At 38.5% G+C, this 14,731-nt stretch overlaps 1 protein-coding gene across 1 annotated transcript in view; it reads left to right on the forward strand.

The window, feature by feature from the left end:
- Nucleotides 1–251: 251 nt before the first annotated feature.
- OXCT1 (3-oxoacid CoA transferase 1) overlaps nucleotides 252–14,731 on the forward strand; it is a gene marked incomplete at its 5' end in the record, with an annotated part of 79,314 nt that continues 64,834 nt past the window's right edge. Inside the window, 4 exons of the mRNA XM_010140079.1 lie at nucleotides 252–360; nucleotides 1,712–1,802; nucleotides 12,270–12,405; nucleotides 14,538–14,687. Coding sequence (XP_010138381.1) covers nucleotides 252–360; nucleotides 1,712–1,802; nucleotides 12,270–12,405; nucleotides 14,538–14,687 — 486 coding nt within the window. The remainder of the gene's footprint in view (nucleotides 361–1,711; nucleotides 1,803–12,269; nucleotides 12,406–14,537; nucleotides 14,688–14,731) is intronic.

Here is a 14,731-nt window from a genome sequence, read left to right on the forward strand (position 1 = left end):
CTAAAGCCTTCATAATATGTATGAATGTCATAAAATGTGGGTGATGTGGGGGCCAGAGAGACAATAGAGTCTTTGTTTGTGAGACCTGAACCCTTTTCCCCCCCACCCCCAGTGTTTACTGTTTGCAGTAGCAATATCTTTTTTGTTTTAATATATTTTCCCCCTTATCTAGCCAGAGGAATGGTCATTTTTATAAAGCTATTGTATAACAATTTTTATTAATTAGCTTGTGTCTTTTAATGTTGTTCCAGATTTGTGGATGCCATTTTTCTACCAGCTGTCATCGCAACACCAGATTTTATACTGATCCTGTTGAAGCTGTAAAAGATATACCCAACGGGGCAACTATACTTGTTGGTGGTAAATATTTTTTTTTTTTTAATGTATGCAAGAACATGTTCTATTACTGATACACTTTTTATTGTTTTACTGTGTTTATTTTGATATTAATTAATTTGAGAATCCATGTACCTGTATGGGTATTTTAAACAAGTGATTTCCTAGTCTGCTAATGAGGGGCAGACTTTCTCAGTGAGAAAATCCCAGTTTGTTTCGTAGGGGAGGGGAAAAGTCTCAGAAAAATCATTCCACTAGTGAAGTGTTAGACTTTAGTTGTGACAGTTTGAATGCAGAAAATAAACTTGGGCTTTTTCGAGTTAGCATTCTGTATTTCACAGGTGAAAAAATAAAATTTTGTTTTTATGGTAGCTATATGGTAGCTTCTATACTCCATATATGCCAAGTTGCTGGGTCTCTGTGACCTTGAGTGTAAACACCTAACCTTGTTTCTGGCTGTAGGAAGTGAAGGTAATACTTACCTACGTTACACTAAGTGGTAATGCGTAACATTTCCAGAAGAGTCATGAAGCCATGTTGTACTGACTGTCACCGTGGTTTAAGCTTTTGAATACTCTAGATGATTTTCACAAGTTCATGCTGTTCAATTTATTGAAAGAAATGAGATCTCTCTATTTGTAGGTTATAAGTATTGAAGAAGTGATGAATGTAGTATAAAATGTGGGAAACCTCCCTGGAGATGTGTAAAGAGACAAAATACCTTCTAGGAAGAATTGTTTTGTTTTTTTGTTGCTGTTGGAATAAAAAAGATCTGAGGCTAAGTGGTTGCGAGGAAATGGTAGCAGTTGTAGTGCTAGAGCCTCACCTAAGACTTAGGCGCCTTGAATATGGCATGGTATTTCATTTTAGGCATACTGGGTTCTTACATAATAGTAGGAGTGCGAGGTGCCTCAGCCTACAGTTACCCATCTTCTGCAAGCATTAAGATTCCCAGATTTTTATCACCTAATTACAGGCTAAGCTTTGTGGGAGAACTCCTCATTCCTTCTGTTTGACGTTGTTCTGTGCAGCAAAGAACTGAAGGTTCGTGGCATAGAAAGAGGAGGAGTAATGAGTTCAGTGGACAGACATCATGAGAACTAAGGTCTTGGAGCCCTTCTGCAAAGGACATTTGTATGTGAGCAGACCTCTGATGGTTAAATGGCTTTCATCCAAACTGGGAAGCACGTAGTGACTGGGAGATTCCAGTACTAGAGTGCAACTCTCTCTGTTTTCTGGATGGATTGGATTATTTAGTCAACTAAGGAACTTGTTCTGCTCAAACTATTTCTAATTAAACAGTGCATATTCACAGACTTCAGATTAATCTGTTTCAAATCTTGTTACATATTCAATGTTCTTCTATTTTTTGTAGGTTTTGGATTGTGTGGGATTCCTGAAAACCTCATTGGGGGTTTACTGAAAACTGGAGTAAAGGGAATAACAGCAGTCAGTAATAATGCAGGGTAGGTATTCATGTGTCTGTGGTCTAATAAGAACAGACTAGATATTCTGTTCATGTGAGAAGGCTGATATGTATGAAATAGTCTTATTTTTCATTGTAAGAATTTCTGTATTAACCATACAGCTTTTTTTGAAAGTGTCATTTTTGGAATGAGCCCAGAAAGCCCAGTACTATATGTGTACTCAGCTTTGTCAGGGATCAGCTGTCACTGTTGTAGACAGTTGCAATTACGTGTTTTATATATATTTAACTGGTTGACTATAACTGAAAATTCTGACTTAAATGCATTTGTGGGTTTTTTTTTTCTAACTACAGTTTGGTGCCTTCTGAACTTCTTATTGTAATTCTGTTACTTTAAAAAAACAAACCAAAACAACACAGTAACAGTGGAGAATATTTCTGATGAAATAAAGGAGAACCTCTTTAAGGGGTCTTGCAATTTTTAATTTATTTCTTAAAATGTTTGTCCACTGAGAAATTCCTCGGGGGTTGACAGTGAGAATAATTCTTCTGCGTATAATTTCTCAGCTTCTCATTAAGGCTAATTTTTACATAAGCTGGTCATTGTAGTAGACTCCACAATAGCGGTCTCCATATATGAGAGAAATAAATACAGCCACTTCTTTTGAAGTGCATTGATAAAATAGAAATGAAATTAAATAAAAGTATTGATATCCAGAATATGGGACTCGTATTTGGAATCAGCTTGGCCAATTAGGCTGGTGTTCTGTTCCTTGCAGTGTTCGATGGGTAGCATCTGTAGGTGGGCCTAACTTTGGTTCAGTGACTTATCCTATTAAATGTCACCTTCAGCAACATAGTAATTCTAGTGTAATTTAGTTCACTGTAGATTTAAAGAATATTGGAAGACTGGTATCTCCCAATGAAATTGTTCTCCGTTTAGCAAATTTTCTTTGATTAGGGAGCTCATCCTAAACTCTATTGTCTTCTGAAATAAGAGTCTTCTCACAGCTAGATGTACGGTTACACAGGTTACACACCCTGTTGGTGAGGAAGATTGCTTGTGAGATTCTTCCTGATTTTGTTGTTTGCTTGTTTAAAAAAAATTTTTATGTTGTTGCTTACTTTCAGCAAATGGTAATACCTGTGTTATTCCTTTTTGTGTGAATTTTTTACTTTTAAATGCTGTATCTGTGGTGAAATAATAAGAAATTTGTATTACTTTCATGGAACTTCGTTAATGCTTGCAATTATGAACCCTTCCCTTGGCCTGAGAGTCTCTCATCTGTTCTGTAGAAATTCAGCCTTTATGTAATTGCAGAGCAAGCACTGCAGGGCTAAAAAGAATCACTGGGAAACTGTCTTCCTCTGTACCTATATTAGAACAAAAGAGAGACAAGTTTCTGTGAGCCAGAAGCATTGTTTGGGTATGAAGAAGTTTGTTGTTCTTACAGAAGGAAAATAGATGTCAAACCTTGCTCCTTCAATTTCTCCAGTCTTGCCAAAGAAATGAATTAAGTGGGATTTATCTCATAATGCTTTGAGCTGTCTTCAGCTGCGTCATAACATCTTCCATATACTTGGTCCATAGATTTGCATCCCAATTCGTTTCATTTACATAAATCTCTCTATATCTGTCTATTTATGTGCATATATTTATACAGGATTCTGAGGCTGAAGTTCACAATATGCTGATCTTCATTTTCTTCAGTGCTTCTTGCTTGCTAGTGCACATTCGTTGGGTAACAGGATTTATATTAGTATTTGGCACATACCCAGTCAAACTCAAGCTCTTGTGGGAAATGATTTCTGCTGGATGATAAAAAGGAAAGAGAAAGAGACAGAAATAATTTTGAGTGGAAAGATTAGTTGCTTAGAGAAGAGATCATTCACTTTCCTCATACACTTATTTTTGATTGACACGCATATATGTAGATAGAGAGATGGCACAGATGCTCTTGGGAGGGAGGTGGGCGTTTGAATGTGAGAAAAAAGTGAACAGGGAAGAACTGTGGAATAGATTAGAGAAGACAATGTTTTTTATTGTCTTCTGCATATAGTTTGTAGTGGTTTTGGTAAGAATTAATTTTGCTGGAAATAGTGCTAATTTTCTTGAAAATTCTTTAGACTTTGAGGCTGTGATGACTGTAAAACATTTGGTTGCTGGTGGGAAGGCAAAATATAATTTCTTTTTTTCTTGAAACTAGTTTTTCATGAACATTCATGGCAGTCTGGTAAGCTCCTGACAGAAAAGTGTGATAATTTGAAAATACCTGAGGGCGTCTCGGCTTTTCATAAAGTCTAGTTTGTAAAAATCCTGGTTTTGCTCTCGTGTTGAACAATAAAATTATTTTGAAATTAAATTAATAATAAAATATAATCTCACCTATTGTTTTTATTTCTTGTATTACTATTGTATGGAACTTAGCCTGCTGTAGAGTGGTATGGTTTGGAAACCAAGTGTAAGCACAGATGTCGTGATTGATGAAGTCAGAATCTTCATCACAGGGATTGATACCATTTAAGCATCTTTTAACACCATGTCAAAAAATATGGTGGTATTATCAAATATTGCAATACTGATAAATGGATTTTAAAACTGAAATGGCACAGCAGTCATATACCCTGCAGCAGTAGTGTTCAAAGGGTGAGTTGTTCGTATAATCTTGAGATGTTGGGTATTTTGTGAGATGAGTAATTTGCCACTTTCCAAGATGCCTTAGAATACAGCGTGTTTTGCTTTGGTGCTGTTGTGCTGCCGCTGTGTTTCACTTTTCTGACTGCAGCTGTTTTCACCAGCTCTTCCAGCAAACAGGAGGTAATTGGTTGTGGTTAGGTTTTCTTCTTCTGCAGTGGGGTGAGCAGGCAGCTTCTAATTGGAGTGGGGAAGGAGCCGAGTACATACACAGGCAACCTCTGCTGGAGAATAGTGCAGCTACATAGATTAAGTCACATTCTTTTCAATGTGCGTGAACTACAAAATGTGTTACCAAGCTCTCTGTTTGTAACTGGAATAGTAGCAATGGAGACAGTGCTTCACTTACACCTAGGGGAAAGCAGTAATTAGGAAGTTCTGAAGTGCTCCTGCCAACTCCTTTAGCTGGACGGAAGGTTCAACAACGCCTAGAAATGCTTGCCAGTGTCTGGGAACAGCTTAAAGGATCACAAGTTCACACCCTGCTGTCTGTGCTGCAGTGTAGTAGGGAGGGGATTGCTCCTGCAAATCCTTGTTCAAATCACTCGCCAGCGAAGGTAAAGTCCTTGTGCTGGCCTTTGAAAGGTTGCCAAGGCCAGGTTGTACTGTAGTGTACTGGGTGCTCTGAGATACTGTAGTTAGGAACATCGTATTGCTAAACCTACGGTTGGTTGCTGTGTGTTATGCTCCTCCTTATGCTGTGTGCTAGCTAGTGAAATGGCACCTTTAAGAGTAGTTAGTCTGTTGCCAAGCCAAACAAGGCAAAGTGTTTGAAAGGGAAGCAGTACAAATATCCAGTACCTCTGGTATTTACACAACTTGGTGCAAGGGAAAACTTGAGCTCTGAACCAGGGAGATAGTGGAAGATAGCGTGGTGGGTGGGTGTGCTTCTGAAATACAGCCTCTCACACCTTCCTCAAATGGGCTTTGTCTGCTTTTGAGATTTAAGTATGCATTCTTTTGGGACACAGTAGTGTTGAACAGTAGGGTTTCACTTACAGTAAAAATAGAGAAGTCACAGTCAGTAACTTAATTACTAATCACCTGGGTGATCATTTAAAAGGAGATTGGCAGCATGCTGCCAGATTATCACAGATTCAGACTGTCTGCTTAAAAGGCAGTACCAGCTTTTTGAACCTTTAGTCTCTGTGCTCTTTTTGAAGAAGTTCTTTTTATGTCACAATATTATGCATTAGTAAGGAGAAAAGAGCTTTGAAATAAACATTTAAACTGTTGGTCATGATGCCTGAGTGCACTGTTACAGGGTTCTGTTGAACGATACCCTTGTTAAAACATAACTGAAAAAGTTTATGAGGGACTGAGAATAAAACCTGTATGAGCACAAAGATGATACAGTCGAAGTGATACTCAGAGTATCTTACGTTATGTTTGTCATTTTTTCATATGCATAAGACATTCTTTAAACATCCCAAATTAAATATGCTCTCAGAAATGAAATACGTCACCAATGACTGTTATTTCTGTTGGTGGAGAGGTAAGAATGGTAAAACACTGCACATGGCAAGTTGCCAAAATAATGAGGCAAGGTATATAAGGTATTTTCAGTGCTAAGTTGGTTATCTGAAGCAGTTTACCTGTTTTTTTTCATTATCTCCGTACTTTGTAAAGAATCTAATCAGATACTTTATTAGAGCTGTTAAATTGGTGACACTGTGTGAACTGCAAATCCCTGAAAATCTGACCAGGTTATCTTGCTAATTTTAGCGTGGAGGTTATTTGGGATTTTGGCAAGGCGAATTGTTAATAAACTTCATACTACATGGAACTATTGAGAAATCAGCTGTGCAGCTGACTTTCTGGTTGTGATTACAAATGGAGACAAAATAGGTGTAGGACTCAGCATGGTTCAGGAACTGTCAGCTTGATTTTAGAAAAATGCCAAAGTTAAACCTAGCTCACAAACTTTTGAATTCACGATTGAGATTAATTCACAATGAAATACAAATATTTATCCGATTAAGTCTATGTCATATAACTTCACCGTGGAGGAAAAATATGATAATAGACTTGTTATATTTGTTGTAATGAAAACAAAATATGCCATTTCATAGCAGAAAGAAATATGGAAAGAGGACACCTGGCTGCAGATGTAACCATACAATGTACAGTATTTGTCGTCTTCAGGACTTACCTGCCTTTGCAACCTTTTGATGGACTTGGCCTGTATACCTGCATCCATCATTCTTGCAGGAGTGGAGCATCATTTTGGGGGGAAGAATACTGCCATTTTGCTGTAAGACTGGAGTTGAGATGAAGTTACCGAGCAGAGAGGACAGTTACCCTAAGAAGGCTTTAGTAGCAGAGGGAGTAGAATGCAGTGCAAATACAGCAGAGAAGGAACAGAGGGTGTTTAAGGCTCAGTCATGCCAACTTGTACGCAGGGCTTCATGATTCCTGGCAACTCTGGGCCCCCTTATTTTATTTCTTCTTTCTACCCTCAAAGTGGAAGAAGTCCTAGGCTGCTGACTCAAGAGAGATTCAATGCACTGTTTTTTCTGTGCTTTGCCAAGGGCTGAAAAGGTGATAAAACAGTCTCTGTGGTTTCTGGGAGCTATGACCCACTGCCCTGTTTTCTGTCCTACCTATTCCTTCTGACCTGGACTGCCTTGGCATATGGCAGCATCCATACTTCTCTCTTCCCACTCATACTTGTCTCTTCCACCTCTTTTCTTGGTCACCTGCACTTTTGAGAGATTCTACCTCTCTTTTCTGCTTTTCATTAAGCAGTTTCCACTAGGGAAGGTGGGAAAATGTTCTAGGAAAAAAAAAAAGAAAAAAGGGTGGCTGAAGAGAGTGTCTCAAGAATCAATAGGGCAAATAAACATCATGTGTCTCTCTACCTTCTGATGAGCTGAATCTGTTTTCTGTTCCCTGTTGACTCCAATTCCGTATCTTGCCCTCATTCCATGTACCCTACTGCAAGTGGGTAGAGGAGGAGGTAGAAGAGGAGGAGAAAGAGAGTATCATCTGAGCTGGCTCCTTAGTAATCCTCCAGTGTAATGGGAAATTAGTGGGACATAGTCTTCCTGTTAAGAGCCAGGTGGAAGATCGGGGAAGACAAGTCATCAAGAACTGTTGTGTGGGTGACTGTCCACATTTATTTTACCCTTGGTGTGCCTGCATTTTTGTTCAGTGTCTTCTGGCAAATGCGTTCTAGTAGGCATCTACTTATTTTCTGCAGAAAGGCTGTAAAGGATCACTTTCTGGTGCTGCCAGGACGATACGATTTTTTTGTGGACCTATGAATGGGCATCATAAAGAAGCTGGATGGTTATCTTCAGCCACACACCTTCTTTCATATAGGTAAAATTTCATGCAACAGTCAGGCACCCCACTGAGCCTGAAAGCTTAAGACACTGTTACTAAGAGTTGCCAAACAGGTAGTGATTGATGCATTCCTTTTAGTTGGGGAGCATAGCTGGACTTTTGTAGGAATATCAGGAGACATAATTGCATGTAACTTGGAGCAGATCCTTTTGAAGACTGAAAAGCTGATTTACAAAGTAAAACAGATGAGGTGAAGCCTCTTTAAGTGGAGAATGATAGAGGAAATTGTTTCCCCCTCCCTCTCGTGCCAGGAAAATTTCTAGCTCTGGAACAGGTCCATCTGTTACCAAGTTTCATGCATAGTTGTGCAACACTTGATCCTGCCGAATGCCCAAAGAGACTGTGTATGTATCTCCAGAAGCTGACTAGTGTCTTTACATAAAGCACGCTCCAGGAATAGGACCAACCATAAATATGTTTTTTTGCATATTTATGCTTTTTGACATTTATGCTTTTCAGACATTGGTTTTTAACAGAGAGTTTTCGTAGGTCTGAGAGGGTTGAAACAATAGCAAGGAATGTGTTGGTAAATGACCCGACCTCCTTAATTTTTCTTGTCAGCATCAGCAGAATGGGGAAGTTGGGTCACCTACATTCTTGCTGAGCACCAGGTTAGATCTTTATTCCTATATGTGTTTCATGTATTCTGTTGATTCAGATTTCATCCCAATTCAGAATGGGAAAACTAGAAATTTTAACAATTTTGAGGACAAAAGAATACGTTCTCTGTCTAGTACTGATGTGTATTCCCCTCTTCCAACAGCACACTAACAATTATATCAACTTCCACCACACCTTTTTCTTTCCTATCTAGGGCAACACATTTTTATTGCACTCACCTTTGTTTAAATTTTTAAGGAACTGAATCCAGCTTTTTAAGTAGATATACGGGATGTATTTCCATACACTCAGTAAAGGATCTTTTTTGCTTTTTGCTCTTGCTGTTTGATAGGAAGAACATTGCCAGCAAGACAGATATTTTAGGAGTAACATTTTCAGCATAAACATAATTTAAGCTGAAAAGTTCAAAGAAACTTTTGTGCCTAAAACAGCAGAACCCAGAAAGCAGAACAGAAAAGGGAGAACAAGTAACTAACAATCACCTTTAAAAATGTTACATTGGAAGAAATTTCCCTAAACCAGAAATTGTTTTTCATTTTTATTCTGGGATATAGATGTCAAATAAAGAGCAAAGGGTGGAGGGAATAGTAGTGAGAACAGCATTTTCACTGCCTTTTGAAATGTTGGTTTCTCAGGGCATTCAGATGTAAGGAAAAAAACACAGGAAACACAAAATAGGCTGAATTGCTCAAAATGAATTTTTGGAGGGAGGTGAAAGGAAAACTGATATGCATGGAAAACAAAAGGGTTATTTTAGCTGGAAGCCTGGATGCAGATTGCATCCTTAAAAAAGATGGACAGCACTTTACTTCTTTAAACATAAATAATGGTAATTCAATTTTGTGGTGCTGCTCTGAAGATGAAATGCAGCTGGGCCTGGAAGTGGTTTTGTGTTGCCACGCAGGCAGAGCCTCTTGGTGGATAACTTTCTGAAGACGGTAAAATTCCTGTTCTCATTGTGCTAGGGAAATAAGTGTCCTGGGTGACTGATCCTCACTGCTACTTTGTGTTTTGATAAAATGACTGCCTGTGAGGTGAGGAGAAAGAGTGAACTAAGAAGTGAGAACAATTGGAGATGAGTGTGACAGAGAATAACTTGTGCAACTTTGTATTTAATTTGTATGTGGAACTTGATAACTACTAAGTTTTTCTGGGGAGAAGATACTGCGTGTAGTGGATGAGGGAATCAAGCCTACCTGTATGGGATCCTGCAGGATGATCTGCAAATCCTGTTAAGGCCAATGTGCTCCAGTAGCTCTTTCTGCGACTGTAGGAGGAAGGAAACGAGCCAGAAGTTTCTTTAACCATTACAGATCTGCTGTTCCCTCTCTGCTATCATGTCTTTCTCATATGAAGGTGCCCTCAGAACTTTGTTGACTGTGCAGAAATCTCTCGTCTGCCTGTTTCTGTTTGATAGCCTGCAAGTTTTGCAGCGGTAGGAGAAGTGGTAACCACCTGAACGATAGACAGAAGTAGCAAACTGGATTGTAAGCAGTTCAAGCTGCCCCACTTTGTTCTTGTACCTTAAAGCACTGCATGATTTAGATCAACAAGCAAAGATTGATAGTTATACAAACCCGTTGAACTGCCATCAGATGTTGGCTGGTCTGTTTCATTTGCTTACTGCCTTTTACAAGGAGAGGTCAGGGTTCGATGGTTTTCTTGTGAGAGGGGTTGTCCTGCTTTGAATGATCCTACATAGGAAATGATGGTGTTTTAGTTTTTTTTTTTTTCTTAATGAATTTCTTTGTCCACAAGACTTACCTTTCTACTCTATTCCCAGCTCTTTTAGTTTCAAACTGCTGGATTTTTTTCCTATGGGGAGTTAGAAATACAGGTTGCTTCCGGGCAGCTCACAGGCTTTGGCACTGCAACACTTTTACCATTGCATCAGAGTTTTAGTTTTTTAATTGGTCAGATTTGGAGAGTGTAAAAAGCTTTTGTAGTATTTTTTATAGATTTTTTTTTAGCTGTTGTAGAAGTGCGTTCATCATTACCACTTTTATACTTGAAAATGAATAAAACATTTTGAATCTGGCCTTTTGAAAGGGTGCCAAGAGGTTGTAGCTGGGATGTTTGACATGAATCCCGAAGTGTTCATATATGTTAACAGAATATACATTAATACATTAACATATATTAAATGAGGTTTGGTGGTGGCTCAGTGGGTTCTTTCCTCTGATCTACACTGTTTTATTGTGCGAAACAAATACTTCTCAGCTCACTCAGCATTGTAGCTTGGTTTTTAAGTTGCGGTTTTTTCCCCCTTTTTTCAGGAAGATAATATGTTTTGTTTGGGAAATACAGATTTGTATTAAAGTACTTTTACATGGCTCCTTTACATTGGTTTTTTCCCCCATCGCCATAGCTTATAAAGCCAGGGCTAGGGGATATACTTACTGATAATTTGGGTAAGGTATAAGGAAAGAATAGAGGGCAAGCAGTCTGATGCATTACTTTCTCCATCCAGTCATTAGCGGAAAGACGGTTAATTTCTGACAGTACCTAGAGAAGGAAGTTGTATTTGTTGTATTGTGATGTAAGAATACCAAAAGGGTGAGATTTGTGTGGGAAAGGAATATATATCATTAAAGCAATTAATAGTATTAGAAAATGCAGACAACATTTTTGGAGCTTTTCTTCAGGAGTGGCATCTTCAATAGGATTAATTTATTTTAAGCACCTGTGCTTGTTAATTGCAGTGTGCTGGATAATGGCTTTGGTTTCTTAAAGGATTCTTCAAGTGTTTTTCAGTATTTCTTATCCTGAAAATCTCAAGCCATTGTGTGGATGATGAAGTCATACTGAATTGAGGTAACTAGTGGCAGATACACATCACTTCTTGTGAAGGGCTTCTGAATTATGGTATCTCTTACATGAGTGGAAGGGAGTGGAAGGTCTGACTTCTCTACTCATAGGTTGCAAAAACCAACATAAATGTGAAGGAAATGTGCCTTTGTAGTACCATCTCTGTTTATTACCATTTTTGTATTATAAACTCATTCTCTCTAAATTGAAGTAGCGTTTTCTGTTACAAAACCCTTTTACTACAGTAACTCTTGAAATATGCTCTTGTCCCATCCATAAAAAATGCAGGTGACAAACATCACAAAAATGCTGAAGACTAATGGAGAGTAATGTCTTTAGAATATCAGAATTCAAAAACTCTGGCATCAGAAAAATGTTCTGTTATCTTTGGCATTCAATTTAAGCTGATACTATGACACAGACAAGAAAATCTTGACTGCGGTGTTAATATCTTGTGCTGATGTAGTCAATTTCTTAATAAGAAAACAAATTATTTAGTGTAATAAGAAAATTTAAATACAAATATTCTCTTACCTTATATACAAACCAGCACCGTAAATATGAATGTGACTTTCTCTTTGAACTCCAACCAATCACTTGCCTTTTTCCTGAGAAGCAAGAGTTTAAACAAAAAATAAGATTTTGTTCCCTTTGTTCACTCAAAGCCAGATTGTGCCATGTGTGACTTTTTATTCATCTGGAAGACTTTTTAAAGGAACAGATATGTAAAATAACAATACTTGTTAAGCTGGTATTTGTAGCTGGTACATGTGAACTGTCTTTAAATGTAGTTTTGGGTGGGTTCATTGCCTTGGTAGAGATGAGGTCTGGCAGTGGACTGCTTAATGTTAATAGTAGCTTTGATATTCTCTCTCCTAAAAGCTGAAACTTGTTTTTTGTCTCCAATTCCTTATGTCTAAAGTGGGGGGTAATAACTTCGTCTGATCTTGTTATGTCATTGAAGTTTATCAAGTACTTTGAATATAGCAAAAGTTTGTTATAAATGTTGAGTGTCTTCTGACTTTTTCTACACAGTGTTGACAATTTTGGACTTGGTCTTCTGCTTCAGACTAAGCAAATAAAACGTATGGTGTCATCATATGTTGGAGAGAATGCTGAATTTGAACGCCAGTATTTATCTGGCGAGCTTGAAGTTGAGCTTACACCTCAGGTAAGGAGTGTCTCTAGGAATCGAGTAGGATAATGCTTAAGTCCTCTTATAAAATTATTTTGCAATCCAAATATTTTTCCTGTGTGCAGGTGTTCAGTAAAGATAGCTGGCACTTGCCATCTTAGGGCTGTAGGCTGCAACTGGTCTGTTAAGAACTGACTGCCCTTGTTGTGTGAGTTCCTTTTATGACTTGTGACATGATACTAATTTCAAGTATCTATATATGTATGTATATATAGTTTATTGTACAAAGTTTGATTTTTGGTTGTTCCTTCCAGACTGCAGAGAAACACACAGAGTATGGTCAGTGACGTGGCCCACGTAAGGGGAAAAAGTCAGGGAGTTGCTGAGTTCCCCTATGGTGGCAGATTATATGTGCTTCTGGGGATTTTGTGTGTGTGGTGTCTGCCATCTAGTGGGTAGGAATCGAATTAGGAAATTTCAGTATATTATGAGACGTAACTCTTTTGGGCTTGTCCATTAAATCTTAATTAATTTCTGCATAGTGTTATGAGCAGTATTTACAACTTAACACCGTATTTTTAACTATTTTACACTGCCAAGCTACCCAAATAGCTTGAATGCAATGAGGTCCTAAAACCATGAGTATCAGTCACATTCTCTTGCTATATAGTTTTCTTAGATTAGTACTGTAACTGTAACGCCTACAGCATGTTAGTGTGTGGCATTTCTAAAGATGACATATAGCCTTTGGGCTTTAAACAGCTATTGCTTTAAGGCTCTGAGAAAAGCAACAGTGTTAAGATTTTATGGAGGAGAGAGTCTTGGCCTCCATTTCTTGGGAATGTCTCTTAGAATCCCAGATATGGGCAGAAAAGGTCCTTTTATACCCAGTCAGCTGACATGCAAAAAACCAGGCACTTGTCACCTCTCATGTTTCAAAAGTCGCAAGCCTTACCTTTCTATCACCTCACAGTATTTTTTGCCCCTTCTTCCTACTTAATATTCACCTTTCATCTGGAAGACCTTGAACTCCTGAGAAATGTAATTGGCTGTGTGGACTGCACAGACAAGATATTTAGATCCAGTGTGAAAATACTGGGTCTACAGTGTGCAGTGGTGAACAGTAAGGTGAATTAATGACTTGCTAGGAGATGTGGGGGTTTGAAATATTTGTGTCGAGATAAAATAGCCTTTTGGAAAATGCGCTTCAAATCTGGTATAACTTTAAGCAAAGTAGGGGATTTTTGTTTCCTTATTACACAGTAAGGGAGAGATCATGGTGAAATCTAGAAATGACAAAGCTGTTTGGAACACAGTTTTCATCAGTGCATAGTTTGTATCTGCCTCTTGCCAGCATTTTGTAAACCTACCAGAAGTCATTGTGTTTCTTCAAAAATGGGGATAATGGGGGAAATGTAACCTGTGTTTTGTAGGCTGTCAAGCTAGATAATTGACCTTGACAGTCTTGTCTTGCCGTGAATCCAGAAAAATGTAAAAACATTGGGAAAGGACAGTAATGACAACCAGGCAGACCTGTCTTTGGCCATAAATCCCTAAGTAAGGCTGATGAAGAATTTGGTCTATTAATATCCATGGTACAGCTGGACATAGAGCAGAGTGCAGGTGGGGTGCTTAAGAAGTGTAGAGATGTGGCTTCTTGGTATTCTTAGCATGGGCAACCCAGATCACGGGACTCCCTTTCTCAATCTCTATGCATGGCTGTTTCAGCTTGGAGTGAGATACGGAGTTTTTCTTAAGATGTTGGAGAATGAAACATAAATATGTAGGACCGTTGTAAAAGAAAACCCCTTCCGGCTTATGTAATCAGGTGGGAATGAGAAAAAGAACTCAGTACTCCTCCGAAGGGATTGGGAAACAAGCTGAAGGAGAGGATGCACAAACAAAGTGCTGGGGCTTGTGAGTTGACAAGGAGTTGTGTGATGCTGTGCTCTTGAGCAGTTTATGGCTGTGTGGAAGCATTTCTTGCCATATCCAGTACCAATCCCACAAACAAGAGCTAATACAGGAGGAAGAAGTAGATGTCGTGGTTTCCTTTTCAGAAGGAAAAGCTCCAGAGGCAAGATATAAAAATAAGTTCATGCAAGCCATTCATCAAAGTTTGATTTGTCATTCTGAAATGGCTAGTTCTTAAATATATTTTCCCATAGGGTACGCTTGCTGAACGTATTAGAGCAGGAGGAGCAGGAATCCCAGCATTTTACACCAGTACTGGGTATGGAACACTGGTGCAGGAAGGTGGTGCGCCTATCAAATACAACACAGATGGCACCATTGCTATTGCCAGCCAGCCAAGAGAGGTAAGGTGTCAATTTGTTATTATCACAGAATCATAGAACACTTT

The sequence above is a fragment of the Buceros rhinoceros genome, unplaced genomic scaffold, assembly GCF_000710305.1.
Source record: "Buceros rhinoceros silvestris isolate BGI_N320 unplaced genomic scaffold, ASM71030v1 scaffold2507, whole genome shotgun sequence".
Classification (NCBI taxonomy): domain Eukaryota; kingdom Metazoa; phylum Chordata; class Aves; order Bucerotiformes; family Bucerotidae; genus Buceros; species Buceros rhinoceros.